Consider the following 13,417-nt stretch of genomic DNA (forward strand, 5'->3'; position numbering starts at 1 on the left):
CAGTTCCTGATCTTACTCTTTTACCCCAAAAGGTAAAGACCCCACTTCTTGTCATACCCAAAAGATAAATTTACAGTTGAGAGACGGTGTGTTGTGTAGTGAAAGATTTTAATAGAAAATGAATAATACATCTCCAAGAAGAGGAGGTGTGCTGATCAAAGGGAGAAAAAGAGGCAGTTTTTTTGTCTCCCTCTTCTCTTATACCCTCGCTTAGAGGTGGTCTTTTGACTGATTGACGGCTCTTCTACCTGGAATGTTTAGTCATGTTTGGCCCCTTTGTGCCTGTCCTTACCCATGGTGTAGACAGAAAAAAACAAAACAAAACAAAACAAAACAAAAAAAAAGTGGAGTGAGGCACTAAACCTCAGTGTTAATTATAATACAATGATCATTGGGTCGTGTTTGGTTAAGTCCTTTCTGCAGCCGTGGCTGCCAGGTTTTAACCGGTTTCTTGCTGGCACTCATTCAGAAGTAAAGTCCCTTTATGCTGGAGGCGGACACAACACCATCTTCTGGACTATCCTCCCTCTCCTCCACCTGCCTGCCCGGTGCCCCCACTTATTTAACTACCTAACACACTCTATCCATCAGTAAGATGTGACAGAATAGATAATTCCTTTCCTATTAAATAACTTATTTATTTGACTTCCAGTACATCAGTCTGGTAGAATTTCCCCCCACCCTCCCTGGCTGCTCTATCCCAGTCTACTTTGATGGTTTCTCTTCATTTCCCTGGCTGTTAAAAGTTGAAATGCCTCAAGGCTCAAGCTTCTAACCTGGTCTATTTATAGTCACTTCTAAGATTATCTCATCTGTTCTAGTGGGTTTAAATTGTTATACGCTCATAACTTCTAATTCATATCTCCATCTTAGCTCCCTGCTCTAAAACTCTAGACTCCTGTCAACTGTATGATATATATATATATAATATGACATTAAATATATATGATATTAAATAAGCATCTGTCTTAGATTGAGTTTCCAGAGAAGCAGACCTTGAGATAAAAGATTCAGTTGTAGGACATTTATTAGCGACTGTTTTGGAAATCAGCTCCTGTGGAAAGGAGAGGAAGAAAGCAGAATTAAGTTTAGGGAAAAGTTGAGCTTCAGTGCAGTCCCAATAAAGGCTTCAGCTGACTCCCCTGGAAAGCTCTGCAGCTGAAATAGCCCTTTATATAAAGGTAGGCCTTTTATATACTTGCGTCAGTGAGTCAGATGCAGGTTGCCTCAGAAAGCAACTTGACCTTGGGAAGGTAGCTCTCTTCAGAAAAGGCATTCTCTGAATAGGACCGACAGCTGAAGCCTCTCAGGAGGCAACATTTCCAACATACAGGGGGAAAATTTATTTGTCCTTTGAAGGGGGATTAGGGAGGCATATCATAATGTTATCACAGCATCTCAAAATTCAGGTATTTCATGCTCGACACCCAGTACTTACTTCTCCCACTCCCAAGAAAACAACTGGTCCTCGTGCATTTTTTCCCTGCTTAGTAAATTACATCCTCAGTTGTCTGAAATCTCAAGCCAAAACCCTTCAAGCCATCTGTGACTTTTCTCTTTCTCCAAAGCCCTCTCTTATTTCCAGTCAATCCCAGAATATTTCCAGAATTTCACTATTTCTTACCACCCTTACTGCTTCCTTCCTGTTACTAGCCACCATCAAATTCTGCCTGGATTATGCAGTAGATTTCTACTGGGCTTACTCTCACCCGTTTGTGAGTCTATTCCTCACATAACAGTCAGAGGAATTGTTTGAAAAATTTTTGAAAATAGCTTCGCTTCTTTGTGAAAATCCTCCAGTGGCTTCCCAAATCACCTAGGATAAAAGAAAATGTGACCCCTACCTGACCTCATGTCCTGCTTCCCATCTTCTCAGTGATTCTATTCCTGCCCAACTGCCTCCTCTCACACTGGCTGCCTCCTGCCTCGGGGCCCATTCACTCATGATTCCCACTGTCTGAATTCTCTTTTCTCAGACATTCACGTGAATTACTTCTTCCCTTCCTGTATATTTCTGCTTGCTTTTCCCCTTAGCGAAATGGTCTTACTTGACCACCTTATAAAGAATAACAATAACCATCTTCCCGTGCTCCATATCCACTTTCCCCTGTCTGCTTTCACCCCGTGTGCACTCTTATTTGTTATGTCACTGTGCCAAATACTACATTAGGTCCACAATGACAGACACTGTTGTATTCACCATTTTATCCTCAGTAACTAGAACAACGCTTGGAACATATACTGTGTGATCCATAAAGATCTGTTGAATGTCATTCGGGTCTGATTTTAAGAAAGGCAAGAGCCAACGTTTCAGACAAGTGTCATCAGTCCCTGGCATTTGTGCCCTTCTTTCTATTGCTTAGCTCTGTGTAGATTGCATTTGGAGGCAGCCCCAGTAATTAAGGCATAGAGGTGCAAAAAAAAAAAAAAAAAAAAACACCTTGCTCTTGATTAAATCTCAAGTGAGGACTTGGGTTAATGTAGCCTTAAGATGAGGTAATGGGGGAATGAATGGATAAAGAGTTTTCTGAAAGAAAAGATACCCAAGTCATGAAATGTTGTACATATCCTCTAGAAATTCCAAAAATATTAAAACACCATTTAAAAACACCAGCTTCCGTATATTTAGAAATGGAAGGACAAATTTCAAGAAGATTCATTTCAGTGATTCCTCCAGAGAATTTTTTACCATTCCAACAGTTTCATGCCTTTACAAAAGATTCACTGCTTTGCTTTTCCAAACTAAGATATAGGGGTAGGTGAGAGTCAGAGTAATGCAGAATTAACCAGCCCAAGATTTTAGTGGTGCCAAAATGAGACACCCAGGCTTAGAGGAAGTGGTCACCAAAGCAGTAAGGTAGAATATGAGATCCTTATCTGTCATGGAATTTTACGGACAACCATAAAGCCATTGTATGTAGTAATAAAGCCATATTTTGGAGATCTGGGCAGGAGACATTTAAAACTGACCTTTACTCCCTATTTCTAATCTTTATTCTTATTTCTATCATGTCTCTTCTTGAAGCCATGGAGGGCTTTTTCTTGTTTTCTAGATAATTAGTCAGCTGATAATCTTTAGTCACTTTTAATTGAATTTTGTGGAAATGGGGAAGACCTACTTTCATCAGCTCCTTCTTATAAATAATTTTTCAGCAAAAGTTTATAACTATAGTGGAAACAGATGATTTTCATTTACTTCATGCCAGAAGACCATAGTATGATCCAAAGAAGTTTCAATTTCTAAACTTGCTTGATAAAAAACAAAAAAAGTTGTTTTTGTTTTTTTTTTTAATTTTTAATTAAACAGAATAAGCCATTCTGTTCATCCTAAAAGTTAAATTAAAAAAAAAAAAGGATTAATTTGAAATCTGGGTTTGAATGTGAAATACTTACTTAGGCAACTATTTGAAAGCTACTGGTACTTTAATAGCAGTAATCAGCATTACCTTCAGTAACTTGGCAGTGAATGATTCTCTATGCTGTTTTGTAAGTAAACCTCAGAGTTTATTGCATGCCTTGAAGCTGTTTATTGCTTCACATACTGGCAGCTATTGTTGATTAGAGCTTAACTATGTAAATGCCATGATTTTCCTGAGATTTTGATAAATAGAAAGGAAAAAAGCAGTGTTACTGTGGTATACTCAGTAAAAAACTAGTAAGTGTCAGTTGTCTAGGAAAAACAACAGGAAACCCAGTCGATGTTGAGAAGTGCTATAGTGACTCTACGCTTAACTACCAGGAATTAGTTGATTTGGAGCTAAGAAAACAATTTATTTTAGGTAATAATAAAAAAAAAATACAGAGTATTTGCATTGGAATAGTTATTAAAGAAAACTGAAGAATTCAATATCTCTTGTTCGAGTTTTGAATACTTTCTATTTCATATGAATTCATAAAATCCCATACCAGTTTTAAAATGAAAATAAAGAAAAAGTCTTCAACTCTGTGATATTCTCCACTTATATACCTGCCTCACTCACACAAAAGAAAAAAGATTTAAAAAAAAATTCCAGATTAAGAAACATCATTCAAAGATAGAGGCAGAATTATTTAACAGTAAAAGTTGGCTTTGCAAGAGAGTTATTCTCTACCACCTGCCCCAAAATAAAAGTCGTTTATTTTGATTTTGATAAACATATGGTTAGATAGAGCACTATCTAATTTGATTGCCACTACATTTCTCCTAATTTAACCAGCGTCTGCTGGGTGATTTTGAATCAGAAGTTGCCTTTGTGGGTCCAAAAGAAAAATTCGAAGATATACCAAAAATAGCAAGTGGAGAAGACCCAGATGTTTATGCCTTTTTCTCCCTAGTTTAGCTTTATTTTTATAATCAATATATCTATATCTACGCATATACTCAAATGCAACCTTATCATACACATTATATTATTTCTTCTTAGGTAGCTTTCTTTCCTATTTTCTGTTTTTGCTTTACTCCCCATTTGCTGTCTCCTTTCCCCCAATGAATTCTCCAGCACTTCTGCATCATATAACTCATTTTACGTGGCATGTGTCTTCTGGTATTTTTCCATCATATCATGTTCATTAATAATTACATAAGTCACAGAGGTATGTATGTGTATGTTTACATATTCACACAGACGTGATACACATATACGTTTTGCCATTGTCATAAATGTACATGTATTTTATGATAATTTTTCTTCTAAAATATTACACATTTACAGAAAAAAAAATGGAAGAATAGTACCAGAACATTTGAGGATGAGTTAGGTTACTGGCATGAAGTCCCATCACTACTAAATACAATTTCTGATTTCTGTAAAAAGCGTAGTATCCTATGTGCAACCACAACAGAACCGTTCAAATCAGGAAGTAACTTTGACACATTCCTAACCTTCTGACTCCATTCAGCTTTTGCCAGTTGCCCTAATAATGTTCTTTACAGCAAAATGATTCAATTCAGGATAGCATGCGACCTTTAGTTGCCATACCTCTTTACTTTCTTCGATCTGAAAGAATCCTTCTTGATTCTTTTGAAGATGGCAGTACAACGTGCATGAATCACAGGTCCTGTGCCATAGATTTTTGTAGCGTCATTTTTTTTCTTCTGTAAATATAATTGATGGGTAAGACAAAACTGTATCACTACACTTCCTACTGCCTTTATTGCACTAAACTTACCCTCTCGGGCACAAAAAGTGCAAAGGTGAGCCTGCACTGTAAGTACTAAGGCATTTCAGTAACAAAGCAGCAAACAGATATGCCTTCATGGAGCTTACATTCTACTAGGAGAAGAAGAAAGTTAACAAAGTATATAAGTGAATGGTATAGAATTTTAGAAGGTGGTAGTGCTATGTGGGAAAACACAGGAGGGGAAACGGAGAGGAAAAACATGGGTGACTGGACTGCAGTTTGATCAGCGATGATTTCACTGAGGTGGCCTTAGCAGAGTTGAAGAAGCTGAGAGGAAGAACCATGTGGGTATCTGGGGAAGAGCATTCCAGGTGCAAGTGTGAAGACCCTGAAGTTCAGGGCAGCCTGGTGTGCCTGAGGAAGAGCAGAGATACTAGTGGGTCTGGGCTAAAGTAAGTGATGGGGGAAAATAGTAGAATTGATATCATCAGGTGACGGAGGTGTGGAGATAACTATTAACAGAAGAGTTTGAGTAGAGAAGTGGCATGAATAAACTTAAAATTTTAAAAGATCATTCTGAATTCTCTATTGTGAACAGTCTATGGTGGAGACATGTGAGAAATTTTGGAAATTAGGATTTTATTTCAGTAGTGCAGACTAGGCTTGGAGTGATATTTCTGGAAATGGTAAGAAGTGAGTTCAGTCTCATATTTTGTGGGTGGAAACTATAGGATTTCTTAATGATTGGATGTGGGAAAGGAGACAGAAGTTAAGAATGGCTACTAATATATGGCCTGAGCAACTGGAAGGACTGAATTTCCATTAACCACAATTAGAAGAATGTCAGAGGAGGAGGAATTCGATTTTGAACATACTTCATTTGAAATGTCTTTTGGCATCTCATTGAAGCTATTACATAGGCAGCTGAGTATGAACTTGGGAAAGAGGTATGGGCTAAAAGTATAGATTTGAAACCTTGAGTATTTAATGTTATTTAAAACTTTGATTGGATGATGTTCTTAAGGGCGTAGCTGTAGAAGACATCCAAAGACTGGTTTTAAGGTGCTGAGGAGAAGAGGAGCACCAGGAATGCAGACCTAGAGTAATACAACCCTGAAAACTAAGGGGGAAAAATGTATCAAGGAGAAAGGAGCGATCAGTTATGTCTAATGTGACTCATAGGTCAAATTATAAACAAGCAAACAAAATGAAGAAACAAACAAAAAAACACAAGGATTGTGAACTTAGTGATTTTACTAATGTGGAATTTGTTGGTGATGTTGAAAAAAGCAGTTTCAGGGCAGTTGTGGGAAGATTGGAAGTATGATTGAAGTGGTTTTTAAGAGAAAATAAGAAGAGAACAACTAGAAAAAGTGGAATGCAAAATTCTTCCCCCAAATCTTGCCCTAAATAGGAGATCAGACAGCACATTATCAGTAACAAGAGGGAAGATGTAGTGTGTGGTTACAAGGTGGTGTGTGTGTGTGTGTTTGTATGAAATTTGGGGGGTTTGCAGAAAATTGCTTTAATTTTCTCAGTGAAGGACTAATCAGGGTCACAAGTTGAGAGTAAAGACAGAGTAGGGTAAGTCGGAGACCTGAGGAGAAAGTGTTAAGTAATCATTATAGGAAAGAGGGAGAGTGAAAGAACTAGCAAAATGTAGTATAGTAGAGGAACAGAATGAAAGACCTCAGGGCATGCTCGTGTATTATAGTGTCATTCTAGATTGGTTGCGTTTTTAAGTTTCAGATATGCTATATTTACATATTATTTATCATAGTGTTTATACTTTTTTTTAAAACATTGAATAAACTGACTTTACATAAATGACATACTTTCAGAAAGGAAGTTTTATATCAGAATCACAAATGACAAAACAACACTTCTTGGAATAAAAAAAGTATAGACTAATTCATATTAAAATATATTCATGAACATTATCATTTTGTTAAAGGGCCAACAATTTAATGCCAGGAGTGCACACACGTTTTTAGAAACACTGCTATCCTGAATTGAAAGCTTCAGTTCTTGCTCTCAAGCAGTTTAATAACATAAATCAGAACTCGTTCCCCTAAGTGAGAAAAGAGAAGACCATCTAAATCCGTTGATTTTATCTATTTTAAAATCCCTAAAGGCAGATACTTTGTGTTAATGCCCTGCAAAATGTGTAGAATCATTCTGGGTACATAAGGTGCACTCTACCAGATGGTATTTGATGGCTGCGTTCATTTTTAACATGAACAGAATATCAGTTTAGAGAAGATTTGTTTTCTTTAAAAAATTCCCATTTTCCAGTGTCTAAGCTTATTGCTCATTTACATAAATCCTTTTGTGTTCCTATGGGTAGTTCTGAAAAATGGGTGTCTTGAATTTAGATGTAATGGGTAATCTGCTTGAGCAGACTAGAAAGAATAGTTGCTTTGATCTTTAAAGATAGTCTTTGTATGTCAAGGGAAAAATAAAGGAAAAATTAGCTTTATCTTAGTTCAGATGCTGTGAAACATGTATCAGCAAACTGATGACTGAATTCCATTACTTACTAGTTATCCCAAGCAAGCAGCATCCAATCATGTAACTGGAGGTGTTAAAACTCAGGTGGTTTACCTGAGGCCAAATAGAACGGGAGCTAGTCTTCCACTTGCCTGCTATTCCTCTAACTCACTAGGCATGTTCCCACCTAACGGCCTTTTCGCTTGCTCTGCCCTCTGCCTGGAGGGCCCTTCTCCACTTTTACAAGTGTTTGCCGAAAGTTTACATTTTTCCTGTAGCTTTCCTGGTAACCTACGTGTAAGTGTAAGCCCTCACTCTGCCCTCCCTACATGTCCTCTGGAATTATTTTTTATTTTTGTAGCACTTATATGGATCAGAAAACCATGTATTATAGAAATACGTGTTAATTATATATGCAATTGATGTACATAAATTACATTATAATTCTATTATGTATAAATAATGTATAATTATATGTAATATATTCTATATAAATAATATAGCCATATATTAATTAACTATTTTGTTTTTTTCTCTGCTCCCCCTACTACAATGTAAGCTGCTTAAAGGAAGCATTTTTGTCTGTGTTGTTCACTGTTGAAGTTCCAGTGTTTAACAGTGTAGATATTCAATAATTATTTGTTGAATTAATCAGTGAATACTGAAGGTGTTACTGTTAACTTCTTTTTGAAGTTAGGTATCTTGCCTGAGAAGAAATAGTACAGCCAGGGCTGGAACCCAGGTGCCTGGCTCTGGGCAGTAAACACTATGATAAGCCCAGGGAAGGTGACTGCTACTGTACCTCTCTCAGATCTTGAATAAAGGGCTCATGTTGGACTTGACTGATCAAGAATAAAGACACAGAACATGTTTTTGCACTAAAATGTTTTGAGTAAATCCTATCTGTTATATTATGGAAAAATATTAAATCTACACTCCTTTTTTTTAAGATGAAATGGTTACTATTATCCTTAGATAAAAAGAGATACATCTTCCAATTAATTATATAGAACTTTAATTGCAATGGTGAGAGAAAGAGTAATGTAATTGAAGTCTTCGGCATTTCCCATTTGCTATAAGGTTACTGCAAGGCTTACATGAAATAAGGCATGCAAATACAATTTTTGACTTATAGTGAGTAGTTAATAAATTTTAAGTTAAGGTTTCACTAAGAAAGGTCATATATAAATTTCTCCCCATCATTTAGAGAATGTTTTTTCATATATATAAAAATATATTTTAAAAATGTTTTTAGAAATACATTTAGGTCACTCATATGTATATTATCAAATCTTAATACTCCAAGAATCATTTTTTCTATTGACTTTTTCCAATTATTAGGCATTATCTCTCCCTTTAGATGTTGTCAAATATAGGTGTGTGGTATTTATGCAAGTGCTAAGACCAGTAATAGATAGATTTCCAAACTCTGATCTCAATAGCACCACTCCACCTTGTTTAGTTGACTGAGAAATTATGAATGCTCCCTAATTACTACACTGTTTGCTACAGATCCTGAAACAACAACAAAGATTAGCTAAAGGGATAAAAAGAAGAAAACAATCAAATAAGGATTTTCTTATAAATCCTGGGTCTTCAACATTTCCAATAAGGGCACAACCTCACATAAGAATGCAATACCCAAATTATTGGCTCTCACAATCCTTAAAAGTTTGAGGTATTTAAATTGTCAAACAAAACTGAAGAAATATTTCAAGGTACCTCAGGGATTGAAAATAACTAATTTGGGTGAAAAAAAAAAACACAGAATCCTCTAGGAATTCCTCTCTATTATTATTTTAGTAACTTAACAAAATAATAACATATAAATAAACAAAATGATGCATTTGTTTAAATTGTTCATATGAAATTAAATGCATAAACCATAGGAAAAATCATTGCTGTATTTCCCCATCAAGTAGGACTATGTATACATTCAAAAGATACTATTCTTATTCATTGCTACTACTCTCAGATGAGATGAAATGACAGAACTGCTAGGGTAAGATATGAAGTTCTGTATTTTACATCTTGCCATTAGCCCGTGTTTTAGTCTTTATTCTTTACGGTATCTTGGATCTTCTGTACTGTTAGTTTCAAGCTTCTAAATTACACTGTACTGAAGAGAAGCTGACTTTATAATAATCATTCTTAATATAATAATTTAATTATTGCTTGATTTAAATTATTCTTTCTTTCTGAAGGCAACTGATCGAGAAGGAGATCCAATAACATATGCCATTGAGAATGGAGATCCACAGCGAGTTTTTAATCTTTCAGAAACGTGAGTTAAAAATAATTACTAATTTTCTTTTTCTTTTTAAAATGTTAAGCAATGTACTGGTAGCAAGAGAACAGACTTCTAATCAGAGACTTTCAGCTGTTTATAGTTTTATTTTACTTTTTTTTTCTATGAATGCTAATGAGAGGTGGGAGGGGATCATTCTGAATCCAGAAATCATACCCAGGAGACTATTTATTTATTCTAAACATTTTTACTAGGTAAAATCCACTGAGGTGGAAACATTTCATTTGCAGGTATAACCTGGGATTAATTAGATCCCTTTAAAGTTGTCAGCTACTCTTAATAACAAGGGTATTTCTACAAGGAGTAACTTGGCACTAAATTGTTCATTCACAGGGAATTTTGTAAGGCAAAGTGTATTCAGATGCATTTAAGGTGCCGCCAAAGTCCATTTTTCAATTTCTGTGTAATGTAGGCATATTCTACAAAAGCTGAGACAAAAATATTTCATGTCCATTCTAAGCCTTTATATCTGTGTCATTCTACTCACCTCTCTGAACTTATCAGAGATAATGTTAATCATAACTATGGAGAAAACTGGCAGCAGGCAGTGAGGAGGGATTGAGGTTTGCTTTGTTTCTCATCTGTGATAGCAGAGTAGATGTTCTGCTGTCACATGGGGCTGGTTGTCAGAGATGTTCTTGATGGCTCTCTGATGTTTTCAGTGTTGTCATGAGTGGTTTTACTCCCTGAGGAATGGAAACCTAAATGTGGCCTATGATTATAATCTGAAAAATCTGACAAATTAGCCAGGCACTCAGGAACATGTGGTATGTAATGCCAAATCAGGGTGAGCCATTTGTGGTCGCTTGATCTTGTAAGAAACACCTTCAATTTCACATTGACTAAGATGGTACAGTCATGAGTTTGTATGGATGGAAACAGTGTTTCCCAGACTTTTAGATTTCACAGATGAATAAGCTGTCATTTAAAAAATGGAAAGACTTGAGTATTTTGAATTTCCCCCTATAGGTTTATACAAATCATAAATTAGCTGTAATTGACAATCATTCTTAAAGAAAGAAAACTTTGTAGAAGGGATATTTTACCAGTAATCAAGACCAGCATTGTGTGGTACTGACTGGTATGATAGATTTCTAGATCACTAGGACAAACTTCAGCATCCAGAAATAACCGCGATATTTATGGCCCATCGATTAAAAAAAAACAAAAGGCCTAAGACAATCCAATTAGGAAAGAATAATCTTTTCAACAAATGAAGCTAGGGCAGCATGCAAAAGAATGAAATTGGATCTGTTTCACGCCTCTTTGTGATGTTTTAATTTGTAAAAATTACCTCAAAGTGGATCAAAGACCTAAATATAAGATATATAACTTAGAAGAAAATACATAATTAAATCTTCATGATTTGGATTAGGCAATGCTTTCTTAAGTATGGCACAAAGAACAAAAGTGATTAATGAGAAGACTAATAAGTTGGACTTCATTGAAATTTGAAAAAAAATTTAATTCAAATGGCACCATCAAGAAAGTAAAAGACAACTCCACAGACTGAAGGAAAATATCCTTAAATAATGTGTATGATAAGGGACATATATCAAGCATATACATAGAACTATTACTACTCAAACAAATAAATAATCTAAATAAAAATGGATAAGAATTTGAATAGACATCTCTTGGAAGTTAACATGAATGTCCAAAGAGCACATGGATTACTAGTCACTAGAGAAATGCAAATTAAAAATCATGAAATACCGCTTGACATCCTCTTAGAATGGCTATAATGAAAAAGAAAGGAAATAACACATATGTGGAGATATCAGAATCCTCATTTATTTCTGGCAGGAATATAAAATATACACTCTGGAAAACTGTTTCTCATATGCTCTGAATGTTGAACACAGTTACTCTTAAAGGCTAAGGGCTAAAAAAGAACCTGAGAGTTATTTCTGCCCCTTGTTAGAATTTTATCTGAGAATTTTGTATCTTCACTGGTATTTTTATTTCTTTCTATGTGATTAAATTAATCTTGACACTAAATTTAAAGCTTGATTATGTTTTTCATATCAGTTTGAAATACCCTGAAGATTAACATATAAAAAAGATGATATGCATTTTTTCCCATCAGCTCTACTTTCAAAATATATATTCAAATCACTCTTCTCTCACCCTTCACTCATCTTAGTTCATGCTGCCATCATCTTTTCCCTGAACTGTTACCAATATCTAACACTTTCTATTGGTCTGTGTTTACTCATCACTAATTACTATTTGACATGGAATGCCATATCAAACCAGAAGCAATCAAACATTTTGAAGTACATATTAACCTCTCTAAATATCATGATAAGGCCAGAAACATGATGCCCGCGTCAACATGATAAATCTGCCAAAGACTCAGACACTTGTAAGTGTAAATGATGTTAAATCACAACTAGTAGCATGTACTGGAAAAGATTAAAGGAAGCATGGAATACAAAGCATGAAATCTGTGAGAGAGTCTCTGCCTATAATTAGGCTGCTGTAATATTTCCTAATAAGCAATGCAATTTGGGGAAATGAACACTTACAGAAATGGGTTTTAAATGCTAGCAGGTTTGTTTGGAAACAGATACCCTGTACTACTTTATATCTACATTGTTTAAACAATGAACACTATTTGTATGGTTTGCCAAACCAACTTACTGTCTAAGAAAGCTTGATTTTTTTCAAGCAAACACATTTTAGGCATATAGCCTTCATGTTTGGTGAGGAAATTCTGTGTAATATAAGTAATATAATTGCAGTGACATTCACATAGCATAAAATTAAGCATTTTAAAATCAACAATTCAGTGGCATTTAGTAGACTCTTGATGTGGTACAACTGTCAATTCTGTCTAGTTTCAAAACGTCATAATCATTCCAAAAGGAAACACAAACCTGTTAGTAGTTACTCCCTACTTATTCTTCCCCTCAGCTGCTGGCATCCACCAAGTTGTGTTCTGACTCTGTGGATTTATTGATTTTGGATATTTCCTATAAATGGAATGACACAATATGTGACCACAATATCTGGCTTTTTTCACGTAGCCTAATCTTTAAAAGTTCATCCATTAAGAAGCATATCTCAGTACTTCATTCCTCTGTATAGCTGTATACTATTCTGTTATATGTGTATACAGCAATTTGTTTATCCATTCATACAGTGATGGAAATTTGTGCTGTTTTTCTATGTTTTGGCTATTGTGGATACTGCTGCTATGAACATCTATGAACATGTATTTAAGTACCTGTTTTCAATTCTTTTGAACATATACCCAGCATTGGAATTCCTGGGTCATATTGTATTTAGTTTTTGAGGAACTGCCAAATTGTTTTCCATTGTGACTGAATGATTTTACATTCCCACCAGCAATGTACCAGGGTTTCAATTCCTCCACATTTTTATCAACACATTATTTTTCCCATCAGTTTTATTAATTATAGCTATCCTAGTGAGTGTGAAGTAGTACTTCATTGTAGTTTTGATTCATGTTTCCCTGATGAATAATGATGTTGAACATCTTTTCATGTGCTT

General features: G+C 35.3%; 1 protein-coding gene across 1 annotated transcript in view; it reads left to right on the forward strand.

Moving 5' to 3' along the window:
* PCDH15 (protocadherin related 15) overlaps positions 1-13,417 on the forward strand; it is a 1,333,392-nt gene that overhangs the window by 1,132,948 nt on the left and 187,027 nt on the right. The window contains exon 20 of the mRNA XM_064488173.1: positions 9,795-9,874. Coding sequence (XP_064344243.1) covers positions 9,795-9,874 — 80 coding nt within the window. The remainder of the gene's footprint in view (positions 1-9,794; positions 9,875-13,417) is intronic.

The sequence above is a fragment of the Camelus dromedarius genome, chromosome 8, assembly GCF_036321535.1.
Source record: "Camelus dromedarius isolate mCamDro1 chromosome 8, mCamDro1.pat, whole genome shotgun sequence".
NCBI classification, from domain to species: domain Eukaryota; kingdom Metazoa; phylum Chordata; class Mammalia; order Artiodactyla; family Camelidae; genus Camelus; species Camelus dromedarius.